Genomic DNA, 24,307 nt, shown 5'->3' on the forward strand with positions numbered 1-24,307 from the left:
TTCTGGGACCTCTACTTTTCATGATTTTTATTAACGACCTGGATGTGGGGGTAGAAGGGTGGGTTGGCAAGTTTGCAGGCGACACAGAGATAGGTGGTGTTGTGGATAGTGTAGAGGATTGTCGAAGATTACAGAGAGACACTGATAGAACGCAGAAGCGGGCTGAGAAGTGGCAGATGGGAGTTCAACCCGGAGAAGTATAAGGTGGTACACTTTGGAAGGACAAACTCCAAGGCAGAGTACAAAGTAAATGGCAGGATACTTGGTAGTGTGGGGGAGCAGAGGGATCTGGGGGTACATGTCCACAGATCCCTGAAAGTTGCCTCACAGGTAGATAGGGTAGTTAAGAAAGTTTATGGGGTGTTAGCTTTCATAAGTCGAAGGATGGAGTTTAAGAGTCGCGAAGTAATGATGCAGTTCTATAAAACTCTGGTTAGGCCACACTTGGAGTACTGTGTCCAGTTCTGGTCGCCTCACTAGAGGAAGGATGTGGAAGCATTGGAAAGGGTACAGAGGAGATTTACCAGGATGCTGCCTGGTTTAGAGAGTATGGATTATGATCAGAGATTAAAGGAGCTAGGGCTTTACTCTCTGGAGAGAAGGAGGATGAGAGGAGACATGATAGAGGTGTACAAGATATTAAGAGGAATAGATGCAGTGGACAGCCAGCACCTCTTCCTCAGGGCATTACTGCTCAATACAAGAGGACATGGCTTTAAGGTAAGTGGTGGGAAGTTCAAGGGGGATATTAGAGGAAGGTTTTTTACTCAGAGTGGTTGGTGCATGGAATGCACTGCCTGAGTCAGTGGTGGAGGCAGATACACTAGTGAAATTTAAGAGACTACTAGACAGGTATATGGAGGAACTTAAGGTGGGGAGTTATATCGAAGGCAGGGTTTAAGGGTCGGTACAACATTGTGGGTCGAAGGGCCTGTACTGTGCTGTACTATTCTATATTCTATGTTCTATTGTAGTGGCTCTCGATCCCAGATCAAAACCAGTTCTGCAACGATCTGGCTATGCAACACACACAAAATGCTGGTGGAGTGCAGCAGGCCAGACAGCATCCATAGGAAGAAGCACAGTCGATGTTTCAGGCCGAGACCCTTCGAAAGGTCTCGCCCAGGAAGGTCGAATGTGCTTCTTCCTATGGATGCTATCTGGCCTGCTGAGTTCCACCAGCATTTTGCGTGTGTTGCTTGAGTTTCCAGCATCCGCAGATTTCCTCGTGTTAACGATCTGGCTGTGATGTATTCCACTGGGTGCAAGCCAGGTCCAACACCATAATGCCTTGTGCCCTTCAAGGGTGTTTGCAAGCACCATGTTGTTGTAGCTGACGAATTCAAGTAGGCAAAATCCTCGCTCATTGGTTACAGCATTACAGGAGGGCTGCAGAATTCCTTCCAGTCTTTCAGTGCTTCTGCACCCACATTGGCATTCCAGTCCCCCTGGATGATTAGGATGTCCCTTTTGTCTACCTTGTCAATAATGCCCTAGAGTTGGGTGCAGAATTCCTCTACTTGGTCATCTTCATAGTCAGTTGTTGGTGCGTACACCTGTATTACTATGATATTGAAAGGTGCTGCTCTAAGGTGAATGGAAATAAGCCTGCTGGATACTGCGTGGCACCTGAGTACTGAGTTTTTGATGCTCTTGTTGATAAGAAATCCTACACCATTGGCATGTTTGTCAAATTCTCCACTGTAGTATAGTATATGGCCTTCCTCAGTAAGATGTTCACCAAGGTTTTTTTCACCTAACTTCACAGAGTCCCAAGATGTGCCAGGGACACCCCACAAGCTCATATGTGAGATCCTGCAGTTCCCTTGCTTCAGTAAGAATGGATTAAGAGACAGTGCGCAGAAATAGAAGATAGCCTGAACAAGAACAACACCAGGCGAGCATTTCAAATTGTGAAGTATCTCACTGAACAGAGACGGTCACGAGACAGCACAATCCAAGACAAAGGAGGAAACTGTCTCACAGAAGATGAAGACATTCTCAACATAGAGACTGAGTATTGTTCAGACCTCTACAATCAAGGAAACGACAGCCAGGAATCGCCAAACAACGATGACTTTCCAATTCTGCAGGAAGAAGCAGAAGCAGACATAAAATTGCTGAAGAATGGGAAAGCTGCAGGAATAGCCAACATCCCGGCTGAGCTGATCAAACAGAGAGGAGAAAAAGTGAAAGACATTCTCACCAATATCTGCAACAAAATCTGGCAGACTGGGGAATGGCCAACATCCTGGACAAAATCTCTCATCATCACTCTCCCCAAGAAAGGCAACTTACAACAGTGCCAGAATTACAGAACCATCATCAGCCATGCATGCAAAGTGATGTTGAAAGTCATCTTGCAGACTCAAACCACAGGCAGAAGAAATAATCGCCAAAGAGCACACTGGATTCAGAAGTGATAACAGAACAGATATCCAACCTCCAGGTACCGTGCAAGAAATACAACCAACATCAACAGGACATTTTCTACGTATTCATAGACATCAAGAAGGCATTTGATAGGGTGTGGCTTGATGCACTCTGGGCCACAATACAGAAATAGATCATGGGCCAGAAACTGACCCAAACCATCAAGCAGCTCCACACCAAAGCCAGGAGTGCGGTACTTGTTCAAGGCACAGTTGGAGAGTGTACCACACATCAGCTGGAGTCTGACAAGACCGTCTCCTTTCACCTGTGCTGTTCAACATTTTCCTCGAGCAAATAATGACAGATGACATGGAAGACCATAGCAACACAGTCGGCATCGGAGGACAGATCATAACCAATCTCATGTTCACCAATGACATTGATGGGTTGACAGGAAGTAAGGATGAACTGGCCTGCCTTGTGAACCGGTTGGACGATACATCTACCAGATATGGCATGGAGACCAGCACCGAGAAACAGTGAGGAGCCAGGCATTAGAAATGAGATGCTTCAGAAGGCTCCTCGGCATCTCCTATACAGATCATGTTTCAGACAACAAAGCATAAAGAACCATCACCCAGCGAAGATCTACTGTCCACAGTAAAGAAGAGGAAACTGAGATGGTATAGCCACATAATAAATCAAGTGGACTCGCAAAGACCATTCTTCAGGGAACAGTACAGGGGAAAAGTGAAAGGGGCAGACCGAGGAGGAAATGGACAGACAACATTGCAGAGTGGATCAGAGAGAGCTTTGCCACAACCCAGGCACTCGCCCACAACCACGAGAGATGGAGGCAAATGGCTCATCTGTACAGCATCTCTACGACCCAGATGGGTTATAAGATCAGTAACCATAACCATAATTTATTTATGGTACTTAGAATCTATCCTTTATCACCCCTAAACTGAGATGGTAGTTAGGAATGTGTTGAGAATCACAAAGGCTAACACTTCCTCAAAGCTATTAATGATCCAATTTTTTTTTTGTCAATGACATTCTGGTAATTTTATTCTCATTCCTGGATGTAGCTTCTTTAAAATCTCCAAGATTAATTACTTAATGCCCAACAGCTTTGTTGGAACTTGAAATTGATTAATGGATTGGTACAGTACTCAAGTTATCAACTTGATCACTATTCTATGTATTACCCTCTTCATTTCACCAGGATAACATCAATGAGCAACAGCAACACAGATCCACCCCAAGTTATAGCAGGGTTCCTTTCCTGTGAGCAATTCACAAACCGGACTGTTTGCAAGTTGGAAGTGCAGCCACAAACTCAATTCCCAGGTGACAGAAGATGCCTGAAACCCTACTTAGACGAATGATGGGAGAATCTCAATGAAACCTATAGAATATGGGACGTGGATTTGAAGAGGATGTTTCATGTGGGGGGGTGGGGTCTAAGACCAGAAGGTGCAGTCTCAAAATGGAAGGATGTCCCTTTAGAACAGAGATGAGGAGAAATTTCTTTAGCCATAGGGTAGTGAATCTATGGAATTCATTGCCACAGATGGCTGTGGAGTCCAAGTCACTGAGTGTATGTAAAGTAGAGGTTGATAGGCTCTTGATTAGTAAGGGCATCAAAAGTAATGGGGATAAGGCAGGAGAATGGGATTGAGAATGATAAAATGGCAAAGCAGTCTTAGTAGGCTGAATGGCCTAATTCTACTCCTATGTCTTATGGTCTCCGAAATATTTATTTACAGGTATGGGCTGTAAGAAAGGTGGGCATTTTGTAACCTGGAGAGAGCATATAGTCTGGCATTGTTGTGGGGAGCAGGCGGACTACTGCACAGGATCGAAATAAGCTGCAAAAAGCTATAAAATTAGCCAGCTCCATCATGGGCATTAGCCTCCATAGTATCATGGTCATCTTCAAGGAATGGTGCCTCAGAAATGTGGCATCCATCATTAAAGATCTCCAGGACATGCCCTCTTCTCATTATCACCATCAGGACGGAGGTACAGAGGCCTGACGGTACACGCTCAACGATTCAGAAACAGCTTCTTCCCCTCTCCAGTTTCTAAATGGCCACTGCCGGTGATATTAAACCTGATTCTGAGGCTACTTCCACTTAAAAAGAAAACCAAACAGAGTTTAATCACAGATCATTAATGATCTGCGCATAAGATTTGGCCATGAGCAATTTAAATGCCATAAAGAATAACTACTCACCATAAGCTAATTTGAGCATTTACTATTACTAAAATACTTTTATACCATTATAACTAATCAATAAGTGAGGAAAATGCAAATAGTAATAATTGTCATTTGGCTTGGCTTGGTTTGTCACCTAAAACACTCGAAAACAGATGTGCTGTGAAGAGCATTCTGGTTGGCTGCATCACTGCTGGGACCACTGTACAGAATCGAAAGAAGCTACAGAAAGTTGTAAGATTAGTCAGCTCCATCTTGGGTACTAGCTTCTGCAGTATCCAAGACATCTTCAAGCACCGCTTCCACAGAAAGGCAGCGTCATTCATTAAGGAGCCCCATCACCTAGGACATGCCTTCTTCTCATTGTTACCATCAGGAAAGAGATATAGAAACCTGAAGGCACACACTCAGCGATTCAGGAACAGCTTCTTCCCCGCTGTCATCTGGTTCCTAAATAGACACATGAAGCCAAAACAGGAGCCCCTCCTTTACTCCCTGTATACCCATGACTGTATCGCCACCCACAGCTACAATCTGCTAATTAAATTTGCCAACAACACTAATTGATTGGCCTTATCTCAAACAATAACAAGGTCACCTAAAGAAGCCATCTCTCTGACACAGTGGTGTCAAGAAAACAACCTCTCCCTCAATGTCACAAAAACAAAGGAGCTGGTTGTGGATTACAGGAGGAATGGAGACGGGCTAACCCCTATCGACATCAATGGACCTGGGGTTGAGAGGGTAAACAGCTTCAAGTTCCTCAGCATCTACATTACCGAGGACCTCACGTAGTCTGTACACACCAGCTGTGTGGTGAAAAAGGCACAACAACACCTCTTTCAGTTCAGACGGTTGAGGAAGTTTGGTATGGGCCCCCAATTCCAAGAGCTTTCTACAGGGGCACAATTGAGAGCATCCTGACTGGCTGTATCACTGCCTGATATGGGAGATGTACTTCCCCTAATTGCAGGACTCTGCACAGAGTGGTGCGGACAGCCCAGCGCATCTGTAGTTGTGAACTTCCCATGATTCAGCACATTTACGAGGACAGGTGTGTAAAAAGGGCCCATAGGATCATTGGGGACCCAAGATATCCCAACCATAATCTATCCCAGCTGCTACCATCACGGAAGCAGCACCACAGCATAAAAGCCAGGACCAACAGGCTCTGGGACAGCTTCTTCCGCGAGGCCATCAGACTGGTGAACTCATGCTGATTTGAATGTACTCTATATTACATTAACTGTTCTATTTATTATAAATTATTATAAATTACTATGATTGCACACGGCACATTTAGATGGAGACGTAACATACAAGATTTTTACTCCTCATGTATGAAGGATGTAAGAAATAAAGAAAGTCAATCCAGTACAACACTATCTCACTTTTTAATTTTTCTTTTGCACTATTTTTAATTTAACTATTTAATATACATATATACACTTACAGCAATTGATTTATTTTTCTATATTATCATGTATTGCATTGTAATGCTGCCTCTAAGTTAACAAATTTCACGACATATGCTGGTGATAGTAAACCTGATTCTGATTCACATGCTGGTCAACTCTGCACAAATACCTTTAAACATATCCTCCGTACACTAGCGGACATGGATTTAAGGGAGAGCAGAAAATTAAAAGGAGAACTGAGGGGTAGTGTTGTAGGGAATTCTGGATATAGAACATAGAACAGTACTGGTCCTTCAGCCCATAATGCTGCAGCAATCTATATAAACTGACTCCACAACGCACAAGAGCATGATGAAATATCTTTAATACAGCTTGGCCAAATAAGTGCTGCACCAGCAACTCTCAAGTAGCTAAAACCATCTGGGAGAATTCAACTCATTTGATTAGCAACCCATACAGCACCAAAGTATTCATTCCCTCCACCACCAGCACACAGTAGCCGCAGTGTGCTCTATCCAGAACACAACAACAAAAGAGAACAAGACCCAGGAGCCTTCCTTCAAGCTTGCTGTGCCATCTAATATTATCAAAGCTGATCCACCCCAGGCCTCAACTCCTCTGTTACAACAGTTCCAATAGCCTTCAATTCCCTGATCACTCAAAATAAATGATTTACCTCCTACAAAGGCAGAGCCTCCACAAGTCTCCAGAGCTGAGAATGCAAGAGATAGGCCACACCCTGCAAGAAGAAATTCCTATGCAGCTCAATTTAAACCACCTTATAACAATTTCCCCTTATTTGAAACTCTCCCACCAGTGGAAACATTTGACATCTGCTGCACCCCAACTAATCTTATATTTCAATAAAATCTTTCCTCATTCTTCTAAACTCTAAAGAATACAAATCTGACTTTCTCAAATCATGAGACAGCTTCTTTGTTCGTGGAATTACTCACTTAGAAGCATCATGAAAGCAGGCCCTTCAAGCCCATCGAGACACTCTGCCCTGCAAAAAACCTATTCAAGACAGGCCTAATCTCGGGACAGTTTACAATGACCGATTAACTTACTAACCAGCATGTCTTTGGATTGTGGGAGGAAACCCAGGCACTTTCAGGGAGGAAAGTACAAACTCCTTACAGACAGCTTAGGAGTTGAAAGCGGGACTTTTACTCTCTGAGCTGCAATAGCATCGCGCTAACTGCTACACTAGCATGGTACCTATATTCAATCTCTTCTGGACCGCATCCAATTCTGGTATATCCTATTTTAAATAAGATAATCGAAACTGGACCCATTGTAGCCTCTCAGGCTCTTTGAACAATTGTAGTAAGTTTAAAACTCCATCCCTTATGCATTAAAGTCCAATAGGTTGTTTGCCTCAACTATTTGCTGCATTTGGTTGTTAGCATTCTGTTTCATTTTCAAGAAAACCAACAGTATATCCACCTGAACTTCTGCCAAGCATTGTGGGCATGCTACGATGGGGCCACAGTGTATGGCAACTCTTGTGGGCTGCTCTCAGCACACCAGGTTATTGACACAATCAACACACTTCATTGTATGTTTCGATGTTCTTGTGATAAATAAAGCTTGAGTTTGACTTTCATTAATTTGCAATCTCTCTCCATTTTGATTCCTCAGACAGAAATGAAGATCTCACACTTTTCCACAGTAAATTTTATGAAGTTTTCTCCCATTCATTCAACTTATCTATGCATATCCTGAGGCGGAGTAGAAATATACTCATGGAAGCATGCCTCATTCACAAATACACTGCCAATATCACCTTTCAAATCTAAGACCTCTATTTCCAATAAGAGAAAGAGTATTAAGAACTTGCACGCTCACTACCATACTGCATATCAGGGAATATTCTCTGTCCTTCACTGCCACTGGTCAAGATCTTGGAACTCTCTACTCAACAACACCTCAGTTCACCACCATGCTCTCAAGGGTAATTAGGACAAGCATTAGCACTAAAATTAGAACTGATCACAAAATGTAATAATTTAATAAAAACTTCAACTTTTCTCTTAAGTAAACATAAGTTGTATTGGTGAATACAAGAATACATTGGTCAGACAAAAAATAAAGAATCATTTTCCTCACTCTCACCAGAATGAACTACCACCATTGGTGACTGCTACAGTTAAGCCTCAGCTGCAAAGTGAGATAGAGGGTGAAAAAAAATCCACAAATTATAGTGCAATAATTCAAAGGTTTCTACTAACAGAAAGTATTATCACATCATCACTTTATCAATAGTACCTGATGCTATGTGTCTAAGAATAAGTCTGCACGAAAAAGATCAAATCAAGAGTCAACTTTGTTTGCCACATACATGTACATGTATTAGGAAGTTGCTGTGGTGTGTTGGCGCTGCATGTAACAAAAAATAACATTCAACAATTATAAAGAATAAGGAATTGTATAAAAATAAAGTTAGAAGTACAAATACATAATAAGTGCATAAATACAGAAATATCAGCAGCATTTACAATGTAAACTGCATTATAGGAAGTTATTTACATTGCAGTGATGGAGCTAACAGATACAGGGGGTTGGGGAGGGGAACTAACTGATAGTAGATCAGAGTAACCGCCTGGGCAAAGAAACATTTTAGATGGTGTGAAGAAAGCAAGATACCTTTGAAAGATTTACTTTCTCACCAGCTTTCTATCAATCCCAGCTGCCAAAATATTACTGCTGCTTCTGAAATGCTCAAGAGAACTTAAACAATGCTGTGACCACTACGAAGTTACACTTTAGCACAAAATATGCTAAGTGGACACTCCATAAAGTATCGCTTGTACCTAATAAAGTAGCCACTGGCTGTATGTTCATGGACTTCTGCTACTGTAGCCCATCCACTTCAAGACCTGACGTGTTTTGTGTTCAGAGATGCTCTTCTGCACACCACTATTGTAACGCGTGGTTATTTGAATTATCGTCACCTTGAACCAGTCTGACCATTCTCATGCCCACAGAACTGCTGCTGACTTGATTTTTTTAAAGTTTTTCATATAATTCTCTGTAAACCCTAAAAAATGTTGTGCATAAAAATCACAGGAAATCAGCAGTTTCTACGATTCTTAAACCACCCCATCAGGTATCAACAACTATACCATTGACAGTCACTTAGATGACATTTCTTCCCCCATTCTGATGTTAGGCCTGAACAACAACTGAACCTCACGACCAAGTCTGCATGCTTTTATGCATTGAGTTGCTGCCAAATGATTGTTTGATTAAATATTTGCAATAATGACCAAGTGTACCAATGTACTTAACAATCTGGTCACTGAGCACACATCATGGTGAAAAATGGACAGCCTTACTCAGGGTAAATGTGGCAAGCAGGAAGTTTCAAATGGGATGAATTTAACTAAAGATACGGTAACCTACATTTAGTCTTCACTAATCCATATTATTGAAATACTCTTCTCCAATTTGAGTAAGCCGCACCAGGCAGCATAATAGCTTGAGTTTCATTCTGTACAAGTAACATATTATCAAACTGAAGACTAAAATATAAAAAGTAAATGCAGACAGCTCTAATATTCTTAAAGCCCCACACTTTGATAAAAATCAAAGAACGACAGCTAGTTACTCAAAGCGAAAGCTTCAAGCTTCTATATCAGATCTGATCATCGCCTAAAATTTATCACACATTAAAAATTTTTTTTTGCGATGTTAAAGGGATGACAGCAAACATACCTGTTTGTTTGCAGTCAAAAATAACTTAAATTAATAGAAGCAACACACATAAAAGTTGCTGGTGAACGCAGCAGGCCAGGCAGCATCTCTAGGAAGAGGTGCAGTCGACATTTCAGGCTGAGACCCTTCGTCAGGACTAACTGAAGGAAGAGTGAGTAAGGAATTTGAAAGTTGGAGGGGGAGGGGGAGATCCAAAATGATAGGAGAAGACAGGAGGGGGAGGGATGGAGCCAAGAGCTAGACAGGTGATAGGCAAAAGGGATACGAGATTAATAAATAATTAATGAGATGAAATTAATAGGATCTGATAATGAGTCAGTTTTCTTACCAAAGGAGGCCATATAGCAGGATGCTCGAGGTAGTGTTTTTTTACAGATGGATAGGTGCATGGAACGTCCTGCCAGAGGTGGTGGTAGAGGGACAAATGACAATAAGATTGTGGGTGTAGTGGACAGTGAGGAAGACGATCAGAACTTCCAGCAGAGTCTGGACCTGCTGGAAAAATGGGCTGCAAAATGGCAGATGGAATTTAATGCAGACAGGTGCAAGATGCTGCACTTCGGTAGGATCAACCAGGTAGGTCTTACACAGTGAATGGCAGTGCACGAGGGAGTGTGGTAGAACAAAGGGATCTGGGGATAGAGGTCCTTCATTCATTAAAAGTGATGTCATGTTAGATAAGGTCATAAAGAAAGCTTTTGGCACACTGCCCTTCATTAAATCAAAGTATTGAAAACAGGAGATGGGATTTTATGTAGAAGTTGTATAAGATATTGGTAAATACCAATTTGGAGTATTGTGCACAGTTTTGGTCACCTCCCTAAAGAGAAAATGTAAACAAAGTTTAAAGAGTACAGAGAAAATTTACAAGGACAAACAGGAGAAAATCTACAGATGCTGGAAATCCAAGCAACACACACAAAAGTGCTGGAGGAACACAGCAGGCCAGGCAGCATCTATGGAAAAAAGTATAGTCAACGTTTTGGTCCGAGACCATTCGTCTAGACAGGAGAAAAATAAAGATGAGGAGTAGATTAAGAAGGTTGGGAGAGGGGAGAGCGAAAAACAAGGTGATAGGTGAAACCAGGAGGGGGAGGGATGAAGTAAAGAGCTGGGAAGTTGATTGGTGAAAGAGATACAGGGCTGGAGAAGGGGGAATCTAATAGGAGAGGACAGAAGACCATGGAAGAAAGAAAAGGGGGAGGAGCATCAGAGAGAAAAGATGGGCAGGCAAGGAGATAAGGTGAGAGAGGGAAAAGGGGAGGGGGAATGGCATTACCTGACGTTCGAGAAATCGACGTTTATGCCATTAGGTTGCAGGCTACCCAGATGGAATACAAAGTGCTGTTCCTCCAACCTGAGTTTGGCCTCATCATGACAGCACAGGAGGCCATGGATTGACATGTTGAAATGGGAATGGGAAGTGGAATTAAAATGGGTGGCCACTGGGAGATCCCGCTCCTTCTGGTGGACGTAGAATTGGTGTTCAGCAAAGTGGTCTCCCAAACCACGTCAGCTCTCACCAATATACAGGAGGCCACACTGGGAGCACCGCAGACAGTATATGACCTTAACAGACTCATAGGTGAAGTGTCGCCTCACCTGGAAGGACTGTTTGGGGCCCTGAATGCTAGTGAAGGAGGAGGTGTAGCACTTGTTCCACTTGCAAGGATAAGTACCAGGAGTGAGATCAGTAGGGAGGGACGAATGGACAAGGGAGTCCCATAGGGAGCAATTCCTGCAAAAAGTAGAAAGTGGGGGGAGGGAAAGATGGTGGAATGCTATCGGAGATGGCGGACGTTCCGAAGAATTAAGTACTGTACGCGGAGGCTGGAGGGGTGGTAGGTGAGGACAAGAACCCTATCCCTTGGTAGGGTGGCCGGAGGACGGGGTAAGAGCAGACATGCATGAAATGAAAGAGATGCAGTTTAGGGCAGCGTTGATGGTGGAGGAAGGGAACTGCACCAGGAGGTATAATAGCCTGGTGAAAAGGAAGGTTATCTCTTTCATTTTAGAATGAAAAGCCTCAAGCTGAGAACAGATGTGGCAGAAACACAGGAATTAAGAGAAGGGGATGGCGTTTTTACAAGTAACAGGGTGAGAAGAGGTATAACCCAGTTAGATGTGAAAGTCCGTGGGTTATAATAGACATCAATAGATAAAACTGTTGTTTATAAGGACATTGCCGGGAAAGGAGGACTTGAACTATAAGGAAAGATTGAATAGGTTTGGACTTTATACCTTACAATGTAGAAAACTGAAGGGAGATTTGATAGAGGTATACAAAATTATGAGGGGTATAGAAGGGTAAATGCAAGCAGGCTTTTTCCACTAAGGTTGGGTGGGACTAAAACTAGAGGTCACAGGATAAGGGTGAAAGGTGAAAATTATAAGGGAAAACTTCTTCACTCAGAGGGTCGTGAGAGTGTGGAACGACCTGCCAGCACATGTGGTCCATGCAAGCTCAATTTCAAACTTTGACAAGTTTGGATAAGTGCACAGATGGCAGAGCTCTGGAGAGCCACGATTCAGATGCAGATCAATAGGACTAGGCAGCTTCAATACTTCAGCACAGACTAGATAAACTGAAAGGCCTGTTTCTATGCTGTATGTTTGACTCAATGGTAGAGAAAGAAGGCCAGTTTGAGATAAAGCAATTCAGTGCATCTCTTTCAAAGCTTAAAATTCAAAGTAAATTTACTATCTATTGCCATATACTACTTTTAAGTTTCATTTTCTTGTCAGCATCCACAGTAAAACAGAAATAGAATAAAATCAATGAAAAACTAACAATCTACCAAAGTGCAAAAGAAGACAAACTGTGCAAATACAAAATAATAAATATCTCCTTTACAATAGCATTGGAGAGAGATTGGAACAGACAAGTTAGAAAAGCGTTTAATTGGAGTAAGGGGAACTATGAGGCTATCAGGCAGGAAATTGGAAGCTTAAACTTTGTCACATGGTGTGAGCAGAATTATCTGCAGTTTAATGTGAAAAAGACTAAGGAGCTGGTGGTAGACCTGAGGAGAGCTAAGGCACCGGTGACCCCTGTTTCCATCCAGGGGGTCAGTGTGGACAAGGTGGAGGATTACAAATACCTGGGGATACGAATTGACAATAAACTGGACTGGTCAAAGAACACTGAGGCTGTCTACAAGAAGGGTCAGAGCCATCTCTATTTCCTGAGGAGACTGAGTTCCTTTAACATCTGCCGGACGATGCTGAGGATGTTCTATGAGTCTGTGGTGGCCAGTGCGATCATGTTTGCTGTTGTGTGCTGGGGTAGCAGGCTGAGGGTAGCAGACACCAACAGAATCGACGAACTCATTTGTAAGGCCAGTGATGTTGTGGGGATGGAACTGGACTCTCTGACGGAGGTGTCTGAAAAGAGGATGCTGTCCAAGTTGCATGCCATCTTGGACAATGTCTCCCATCCACTACATAATGGACTGGTTGGGCACAGGAGTACATTCAGCCAGACTCATTCCACCGAGATGCAACACTGAGCGTCACAGGAAATCATCCCTGCCTGTGGCCATCAAACTTTACAACTCCTCCCTTGGAGGGTAAGACACCCTGAGCCAACAGGCTGGTCCTGGACTTATTTCCTGGCATAATTTACATATTACTATTTAATTATTTATGGTTTTATTACTATTTAATTATTTATGGTGCAGCTGTAACGAAAACCAATTTCCCCCGGGATCAATAAAGTCTTTAAAAGTCAGTCCATAGGTTTTAAAACCAGTTCAAGTTTAGTTGATTTCGATATTTAGTTATACATACTAAATCTTGATTATATTTGCTAATGCACAATCATATACTCATTTGCTGATTTAGAATAACCCACCACAAGTGGGAGTTCGCAGTGGCCAAACATTTTTATTCCAATTTCCATTCCGACATTTCGATCATTGGCCTCTTCTCATCCCAAAATGAGGCCACCTTCAGGGTGGACAAGCAACACCTTCTTTTCCAACTGGGTACCCTCCCGCCTGATGACGTTTGAGTATCAACTTCCACTTCTGGTGAACAAATACCTTCTTCCCACCCCACCTTTCCCTATTCCTTACTCTGACCTTTCACTTGTCAACTACCTATTACTTCCCCCGGGCCCCCCCCTTCCCTTTCCGGTTTTGTCCATTCTCCTCTCCCATCAGATTCTTTCTTCTCCAGTCCTTGACCTATCCCATCTACCTGGCCTCACCTATGACCTTCCAGCTAGCCTTTTTCCCTACCCCCCCCCCAACCTTTTTATTCAGGCATCTTCACCCTTCCTTCTCAGTCCTGAAGAAAGATCTCCACCCAAAACGTCAACTGCTTACTCTTTTCCATAGTTGCTGCGTGACATACTGAGTTCCCCCAATATTTTGTGTGTGTTGCTTTGGATTTCAAGCATCTGTAGACTTTCTTGTTTTGCTGGTTAATAGTTTATTAGGTTTGTAAATTATAATTAATGTAATTACAAAAGCAAAACCCATTTAAATTTTCTAAGAATTGTCTTCAAGACTCAAGGTTCCCACTACTGTATGAATGATGATGCATTCAAGTGAAAAACAGATTTGCTTCTAAGTGTACACTATCAGTTTCAACAGAGCATTGTCAGAGTGAATTTAGCCACAATTTGTTTTTCTGATTTTATTTTCCGAGCAGAAAAATTTGGCCTATTCTCAGTGCAAGCACTAAGCACAATGACAGGGCTTGTAAATTAGAAAGGATGAAGTCACATGCATGTCTAAAACAACACACACAAAATGCTGGAGGAACTCTGGAAAAGAGTAAACAGTCAATGTTTCAGGTCGAGACCCTTCATAAGGACTGGAAAGGACGGGCAGGAGTCAGAATAAGAAAGTGGGGGGAGGGGAAGAAGAAGTACAAGGTGGTAGGTGAAAGGTGAAACCGGGAGAAGGGGAGGGAGCAAAGTAAAGAACTGGAAAGTTGATTGGCAAAAGACATAAAGGGCTGGAGAAGAGGGAATCTGATAGGAGAAGACAGAAGACCATGGAAGAAAGGGAAGTAGAGGAAGCAGCAGGGGGAGGTGATGGGAAGGTAAGGAGATAAAGTGAGAGAGGGAAACAGGATCTTGTTGGAGATGGTGGAAGTTATGGAGATTCCTGTTGCTGGATGCGGAGGCTTCTGAGGTGTTAGGTGAGGACAAGAGGAATCCTATCCCTGATGCGGCAATGGGAAGATGGGATGAGGGCAGATGTACGCAAAATAAAAGAAATGCAGGTAAGGGCAGTGTTAATGGTAGAGGAAGTGAAGCCCCTTTTCTTTGAAGAAAAAGGACATCTCAGTTATTCTGAAATGAAAAGTGTCATCCTGAGAGCAAATGCGGTTGAGACAGAGGAACTGGGAAAAGGGAATAGCACTTTTACAAGCGACAACCTGCACGGGTGACATAATTCTCACTAAAGTGTGCATCAGATAAGGTGAACATAAACCATAATTACTTTTACCAATGTAAACTCAGTTTTGAACAATGTCCAAAAGGGGTCAAAATCCATAATAATATTAATTATGCCTCTTCTAGAATTTACTTGTGAAATTCATGATCAAGTTGTACCATCAAATGCATAATGCTTACTTATATGTGATGTTAAATCCAGTCAAATTATATGCAGCGTCACTGAAAAAATGCAGCAAAGCATATCCAGATCGTGAAACAACTTCTGGTATTGTCCCATTCCCATTCTTCTCAGGTACGATCAAACCACTGAAAGAAAAAAATACAAAATATGAATAAATGCTTTGTTTTGGAAACAGCGATATACTTAATATGAGTAGATCACGAAGAAAATTTTCAAACCTCCAGCAAATTCCAATAGTCCCACAAAAACTGTTTATCCTCAAACAAAACTAGCACCATTATTTCCGGAAACAGAAGGGACTCTTTTTTTTACACCTGATTACAGCATTTGCAATCTGCTGAATTAAAGGAAGTGGATCAGACCCTTGTGTCTCTGGAAATAATGGTGCCAGTACTAATGGGGTGGGAGTAAAAGAAGTGCTGTTTCAGGCTGTGACCCCGAATCAGGATTCATGATTTCTTTAACTTACTATTTCTATCTACATGGCACCTTGCTTTTATCATTCAAGAATACAAACATCTCAAACTGGATTATTGTTCTATTTGCTCTATTGTTTGCCTGACACCTCGTATCACATGAACAAAGATTTCCCACATTATAACAGTCAGAAGACAAAGACAAATACAAATGTGTTACTTTCATATTGGCAATTAGTAACAAATAGGTGCCATAAGGATCAATGCTGAGACCACGACAAATTGTCGGAATCAGAGACCAGAACTGCGCACAATACTCCAACTGCAGCCTCACTTGTACCCTGTACAGTTGCAGTATAACCTCCCTGCCCTTAAATACAGTTCAGGAAGACAATGTAGATGGGATGGGCCTACTTCCACGCTGTGTAACCCCATGGTTCCAAGTGAAGATCAGTCATTCAAGCATATCAACTTTTATCAATTACATTATTTTTTAATATGAACCAAAGTACACAATTGCTTTGACTTTCAGAAAACAACATTCACTTTTCCCTTTTTTTTAAATATTATTTAATTTTCTCACAGCAATGAACAATGATTAAATTGCTACAATGAACCAATTAAAGAAAGCATCGAAATAATTGAGATACTAAAATGAATTACACACAATCCAAGACCTTAAAATCTATTGTTCTGTTACAATGTTATATATCAGAATCTCCTTATTGAAATAGAAATTCCAATTCAGTTCAACAACTTGGAGAGATCGATTAGCTTGTGTGGAGAATTAGTTACATGACAGAAAACAGACGAGGGTAAACATAATGCTGACTGGATTACACAGCATGTCTTATGAGGTTAGGGTGAGTGAACTAGGACTATCTTTTTGCAGAGGAGGATGAGACTTGACTTGATAAACATATACAAAGTGTTAAGAGGTATAAATAAAGTGCACTTGAAATATGATTCTATCCATCCCCCTCAATTTTATAAATGACTATAAGAGTGACCTCAGCCTCTTACTTTCCCGTGAGAATAAATGCCAGCCTATTTAACCTTTGCTTATAACTGCAGCCTTCCCTCCCTCCTCCTCTCCCTCTCTCTCTCATTACCTTATCCTTCCAGCCATGTGCCAACTAAAACTGTACACAATTTTCTAAGTTATGTGCAGTGCTGTGGGCAACCACACTCAATGCCACAGTCTATGAAAGTCCATGAAATGACTATCCCAACTCATTTAATAAATGTCACAGTCTATGAACACACATTTAGAAATAATGACCTTTTCACTACCCTATCCATTTGTGTCACCATTCTCAGGGTGGAATGAAAATGCATTCCAAGATCATACAGATTCGAAAAAGACCCTTCAACCACTATGTCTTTGCCAACCATCATGCCTATCTATACTAATCCTACTTGCCTGTATTAATTCTAATTCCTTACATGTTTTGCTCATGTCCACATCCCTTGAATGTCGTTACTGTTCTCACCTCCGCCGCCATCTCTGACAGCTCATTTCAAATATGATCTATTTTGCAAAACAATTACTCCTCAGACACTCTTTGAATCTTCTCCCACATACCTTAAATCTATGCCCTCTAGTTTCATAAACCACTGGAAAAGAGATTTTGGCTATCTATCCTTTGCATCTCATAATTTTATGTGCCTCTAACATGTCACCTCTCAACCTCCTTTCCTCCAGAGAAATTCAATGCAGCCTATTCAATTTCTTCTTGCAATGCTAACCCTCTAATCCCGACAATAGCTTTGTGAATATAGCCATATACAGGCTAACTTGCAGGTTGAGCCGGTGGTGAGGAAGGCAAATGCAATGTTAGCATTCATTTCAAGAGGTCTTGAATACAAGAGCACGGATGTGATGCTGAGCCTTTATGAGGCACTGGTGAGGCTGCACCTCGAGTATTGTGAATAGTTTTGGGCTCCTCATCTAAGAAAAGATGTGCTGGCATTGGAGAGGGTCCAGAGGCAGTTCACAAGGATGATCAGGAATGAAAGGGTTATCATACGAGGAACATTTGATTGCTCTGGGTCAGTACTTGCTGGAACTTAGAAGGGGAGGGGGGCAGGATCTCATTGAAACCTTTCGAATGTTGAAAGACCCAGGCAGCATAGATATGGAAAGGATGTTTCCCATGGTGGAGGAGTCTAGATCAAGAGGGCACAGCCTCAGGATAGAGGGGCGTCCATTTAAAATAGAGAAGCAGAGAAATTTCTTTATCCAGGGGATGACGAATTTGTGGAATTTATTACCACAGGCAGCTATGGAGGCCAGGTCATTGGGTGTATTAAGGGCAGAGATTGATAGCTTCTTGATTGGACATGGCGTCAAAGGTTATAAGGAGAAGGCCAGGGAATGGGGTTTGGGAAGGATCAGCCATGACTGAACAGCGGAGCAGACTTGATAGCCAAATGGCTTAATCCTGCTGCTACGTCATATGGTCTTATGATCTTATATCACTAATCAGTCGTCACTGCCTTTCAGATGTTAATTAATCCTATCTGTCAGAATCCCTTTCAGTAGTTTCCCCACCACTCAGAATCTAGTTTATAAAACTGACCTACTGTATGTTGTAAAATTTGTTGGTTTGATGCAAAGCTGATGCAAGGATCACCAGACTGCAGTTTCCTGTCTCATCAATGCTTTTAAAAGTTTTATAAGGCAGCAAGTAGTCGATGGCCAGAGAACCCTAACTGATAAGCTGAATTTTGAGATCATTTTTAAAGTGGGAAAAATAGATGCAATTTTTTTCAGAGATATGAAGTTGTTAATATACATCAAAATAAAGAAAAGCACAGTATCTTTGTACTAGAAATATATCTGTTCATATCTTAAAACTTAGACCTTTGATGTATCATAAATAGACTCCGACATCAGGCCAATTCCTTCCAGCATAACATGAAGTAACAAGTCTCTTAAGCACATGTTTTTTTTTGCTGTACAATCATGTTATACAATCTCCCACACTGATAAGCAAGTCAAAATACAATAGAGATTATAAACAACCTCATTATGTTGGCGTATGCACCAACTTCATGAATTTAAAATTTAGCACTGTTTGGGAAGTGTTACATGCCATCAACTATAGCAGTACAAGTCGGCCTACGGTCACCATACCCTAGTTGGGAGAACATGATTGAATTTTTTGAAGAGTAAAGGAGTGTATTGAAAATGGTGAGGGTGAAGTAGTCTTCAGTACGGCCTTTGGATGAGCTCCTTTATGGGAAACTAGTTAAAAAGTTCAGAGCAAAGTTTATCCAAAATTACCTTGGTAATAGGAAGCAGAGGGTGATGTTGATGGATGGCTTTTGTGACTGAAAGACTAGTGAAGAATCAGGATGTGCATCAGGATACTTACTGTTTGTTAAATACATTAAAGATCTGGATATGAACATCGGAGATAAGATAAGTAAGTTTGCTGGGATCACTGATGGTGAAGAGGATAGCCTTAGCTAAAGGATGATATTCAGAAGTTCGTAAAGATCGATGTAGCAATGGCTGGTGTAATTTAATTTTGTTCAAAGTGATGAACTTTGGGAAGATTTAAAAAGGCAGGACATACAAAGAATACCTGAGTGCTACTGGAATACGAAGGAACACAGGGTGTACAAAACTTGCCTTCATTAGCTGGGGGTTAAAACACAAGAGCAGAAAAGTTTGATTCAATTTTCTACAGCCTAGTTAGGCTACAGCTGGAGTACTGTATGTACTCCTGGTCACATTATGGAAAGAACCTAATTTCACGGGAGAGGCTATGGAGAAAATTTAAAGATAAAAGATTAGCTTTATTTGTCACATGTACAGTACTCTGCAAAAGTTACAGACACATCTTGAAGAAGGGCCTCGGCCCAAAATGTCTACTGTTTATTCATTTCCAGAGATGCTGCCTTACCTGCTGAGTTCCTCCAGCACTTTGTGTACATATAGCTAGGGTGCCTAAGACTTTTGCACAGTACAATAGTAACTTATGTATTGCACGGTACTGTTGCCACAAAAAAAATACAAATTTCATGACATGTGAAGTAATGCTAAACCTGATTCTCTATTCTAGACTGAGAGTGGGAAGGGAGCAGGGAGAGGGAAATTATTTTAGGAAAATGGAAAGGGAGGGAGAGGGAGCAGGAAGCACCAGAGAAACATTTTGTAATGATCAATAAAACTAATTGCTTGGAATCAAATTACCTTGCCTGGTTTCTCAGGGCTGGTTGCATCTCGACCCACACCACACAAACCCCACCAACACCCCGCCCCCACACCCCCGTTCCTGACACACTTTCTCTGCCACCTGTCCCACAACCCTCCCAAGGGGCTCCACCCCACCATTCCCAACATCCTTTGCTCTCACCAGATTTACAAACTCATTCTCCACTCTGTTGACAAATAACAGTACCGTGTAAAAGTCTTAGGTACCCTACATATGCATTTAAGACTATTGCACAACACTGTACATTGAAACATAGTGAAATGCATCATTTTGCATCAACAACCAACACAGTCCAAGGATTGTAACAAGGGCAGCAGCACGTGTCACCAAGCACGAATATAGCATGCCCACAACCCCCTAAAACTAACCATACGTCTTTCGAATGTGGGAGGAAACCTGAGCACCTGGAGGAAATCCATGCGATCACAGAGAGAACATACAAACTCCTTACATACAGTGGCAGGAATCGACCCCCAATCGGTGGTGGCTAGCACTGTAAAGCAAAAGTGCTAACCACTACACCACCATGCCACTAGTGTGTTGCCTCGGTTGAAGTCTTAAGGACAAACTGAATAGGTTGGGTTGGTTTTCCTTGAGGCAAATGATGGACCTGACAGAGGTACACAAATTTATAATACGCAGAAATAGGGTAGAAAGTAGGAAAATTTTCCACATAGCAAAGGTGACTAAAACCAGGGAGTAGGTTTAAAGTTATGGTTAAGAGGCTTAGAGATCTGAGGAAGAACTTTTTCCAACCAGAGGGTGATTGAAATATTTAACATACTGCCAGAGTGGATGGTGGAGGCAGGTAGTCTCACAACATTTATCTTGACGTGTGTTTGAACTGCCATAGCAGAGAAGATCATGAAACAAGTTCTAATGAGTGTGGTACAAATAGGTATCAGATGTCATGGTATGAGCCAATGTGACTGTTTCTGTGTTACATAGCTGCATGATTCGAAGCAATATACACAAAATGTTGCAGGAACTCAGCAAGTCAGGCAGCATCTACAGAGAGGAATAAACACTTGACATTTTGAGCCAACACAAAAACGTTGATTTCTTATACAGTAGATTACAGTTAATTGGCCCATCGGTTAATCAGGGCAGCCACTTATTTGGAACAACTCTTAAAGAACAAAAAGGAATTGAGAAAATAGCTGGGCTTATCTTTTCCTTAGGACACTATACTACTTAATTGGACAGGAGACTTTTGTCAAACAGCTTTTAGCTAGCGTAAGTCATGTGAATTTGCCTGGCCGTTAGATACTACTTCGTGCTTAGAGCCAATATTCTAAAATAACATTAAATTGCGTGTCTGTGCTCATAAAGCAGCGATTTTTGTTACTGATAGTTGGCGAGAAATAAGTAGATAGACAATTCAGAATTGTTCTGCTCACTGCGGTTTCAGTTTGAAGGTACTAACAATCACATTGAATGTTACAATGAAAATGAAGATTTGGAGAATGCAATCATAAAAAGCATTGTATGAAGGCAGTCTATTATCAGCACTGAGTGTGTGCCCTAATTTTTTGTTCATTTACAGCCAATCAAAATACAAACGTTTGTAAGATAGCAGCACGTTGGTTGCCTGTTGTATCCGGTAATGACAGTGGAACTGTGCAGGAACGTTTTAAAGTGGAAAAGCTGTTGCGAAGGGACAATTTCAATCGCTTGATCTCAGAAGTCCTGTTCCAGTGGTACAAGTACTTGTCAAAACTGGGGTCTTCCTTAGCTGCAGTGGCTAACCATGACTTCTGTGCCTTATTCTCTTTCACTCTCCACGAAGCATTGCAGAATCAACTTCTTGACCATTGGGTCTCACTGTTAATCTCATCTCCCTAGTCTGCCAGAGCTGACTTCACAAGCTAGGACAGGCATGTCCCTATTTCACCAGGGTATGAGGCCCAATGGCTATGCTTACCAAGTTTAGCCCACCTGTCAAAGCAGGGTATTGGGGGAGGGGGTGTTGGCCATTGTCGCATGCAAACAGCTATTTGCAGCCACAGGTGAAAGCTGAGTGTCCGATAGGGACCAAATATGAGTGAGTTACGCCAAAATGTTCAAAAGCGGATTCAGGTATTCTCCCAGTGCTGCTAAGCTGCTTTTGTTACCATGCAAACATTATATTTTCATTATATTAATACTATGTAATAATTTTTACTGTTAAGTACATGTGTGATGAACAAGTGTAAGGCAAAGGCTGCTTACCAGTAGCATATAAATTCAGTCAGAAATTATGGCAATCCCAAACTATCTCATTACATACTCCAAAATCCCCAAAAGAAATCTGAAATCCAAAACATCCGGCCCCAAGCATTTTGGATAAGGGGTACTCAACATGTAGTAAAGTCATAGAGACCCAGCACAGAAACAGGCACTGCAACCCTCAAAGTCCACAACAACGATCAACCACCCAAATTCACAGATCCTAAATTAATCACTTTTTTTATTCTCCCCAAATTCTCAGAAACATCCTCCACATTCCACCACTCACCACAGTAGAAGTGTGAGGTTGGGAGCAGCTAATCAAAGCTACCAACCCCACACATCTTTCAGTTGTGGGAGCTACATCTGGAGGAAAATGCACACGGTCACAGGGAAAATGTGCAGATTTCCAGGCAGACAGCACCCAAGGTCAGGATTAAAATCAGATCTCTGGCAAGCTCTACCAGCTGTGCTACTGCACCATACTCAGCATACACATGTCATATCTGCATCTGTCTGCATCCAGCTACATCTTTGTCTGACAGAGTCTCAGCATCAAAAACCTCATTGCATGGAATCTGTGTAATGTAGCTGTTGTGTAACAACAAACTCATATTAAAAGAATCCACACACAGCACAAGATCATAGGCAACAGGGCCTCAACTCATTGAGTCGGCACTTAACCTCAGTTACCCATTTACACTAATTAATCCAACATTAATCCATTCTTTCTATACTTGCCGAGTTCCTACCATCCACTAGGACAATTCATAGTAGCCATTTAACTTGTAACGTGTACATCTTTGGTTTGTGGGAGGAAACCTACCTACAAGTAAGATGCAAACAAGGTTGAAAGAGTAGAGAAAATTTACAAGGATGTTGCCAGATCTGGATGACCTGAGTTATAAGGAAAGATTGAATAGGTTAGGGCTTTATTCCTTGGAATGTAGAAGACTGAAAGATTTGATGGAGGTGTACAAAATTATGAGGGGTTTCGATAGGGTAAATATGTAGGCAGGCTTTTTCCACTGAGGTTGGGTGGGACTGCCACTAGAGGCCACAGGTTAAGGGTGAAAAGTGAAAAGTCATGAGGGAAAACATTCATTCAGAGGGTCGTGAGAGTGTGGAATGAGCTGCCAGCACAAGTAGTACATGCAAGCTCATTTCAATGTTGGAAAAAAGTTTGGATAGGTACATGGATGGTAGGGATAGGGAGGGCTATGGTCCTGGTGCACATCGATGAGAGTAGGCAGTTTAATGGTTCAGCACAAGCTAGATGGGCCAAAGGGCATGTTTCTGTGCTTCAATGATTCTACGACTCTAAACCAAAACACTCAGGAAACCCGTGCAGTCAGAGGGACAATGTGCAAATTCTACAAACAAGTTTATTGTCATCTGACTGTACATATATACAACCAAATGAAACAATGTTCCTCTGGACCATGGTGCACACACAATACATATATCACACACAACACATAAAACAAAAATATCGTCATAAATAAATTAATAAAATACAATTAAAAATGCATGCGCGGCACAGGTAAACAGTGAAGAGCTCACCACCATTCCATTCAGAGTGGAAGTAAGTTATACTTAACCCCAAGGAATTGTCCAGGAAGAAGAAATAACACTCAAGGGAAGTTCATTAAGTACTCCAGATTGTGAAACTTATGTTCAAAATGACCACGAATTTATTTTTCAGTTTTGGTGGCATGACAAGCTGATAAACAGGAAATACTTGCATTATTTCAATAGAAGCATACCAGGTATTCCCAAGATGCACGTCTGTAAAGATAATGGAATCACATAAAACTTGTAGTGATTGGCAAAGATCCAAGTCCAATTATAACTAACATTTTAGTTTCCAACTTTGTTCACAAAAACATGAATAAAAATACAAGTATGCTTAAATGACAGACAAAGAGTCCTTTTCAGAACTGAAAGCAACTTTAAATTTCTTACTGGTTGAGTTGTATCCATAATATGCTTATTTTATTCATTCACTGTGAGTACTTGGGCTTTTTTGTCACAAAGCTGTACAGGTACATTTTGTTCACATTCACCTCTGGTTCCAGCCCCATTCCAAGCATCTGTGCACTAAATTTAGAGTGATACACCTATATCA

At 41.6% G+C, this 24,307-nt stretch overlaps 1 protein-coding gene across 3 annotated transcripts in view; it reads right to left on the reverse strand.

Annotated features, from left to right (window-relative positions):
* Window positions 1-24,307, reverse strand: part of atrn (attractin) — a 408,487-nt gene that overhangs the window by 271,942 nt on the left and 112,238 nt on the right. For all 3 annotated transcript variants that reach the window (XM_072256711.1, XM_072256712.1, XM_072256713.1), the window contains exon 4: window positions 15,326-15,454. In XM_072256711.1, coding sequence (XP_072112812.1) covers window positions 15,326-15,454 — 129 coding nt within the window. The remainder of the gene's footprint in view (window positions 1-15,325; window positions 15,455-24,307) is intronic.

Source organism: Mobula birostris, chromosome 4 (genome assembly GCF_030028105.1).
Source record: "Mobula birostris isolate sMobBir1 chromosome 4, sMobBir1.hap1, whole genome shotgun sequence".
NCBI classification, from domain to species: domain Eukaryota; kingdom Metazoa; phylum Chordata; class Chondrichthyes; order Myliobatiformes; family Myliobatidae; genus Mobula; species Mobula birostris.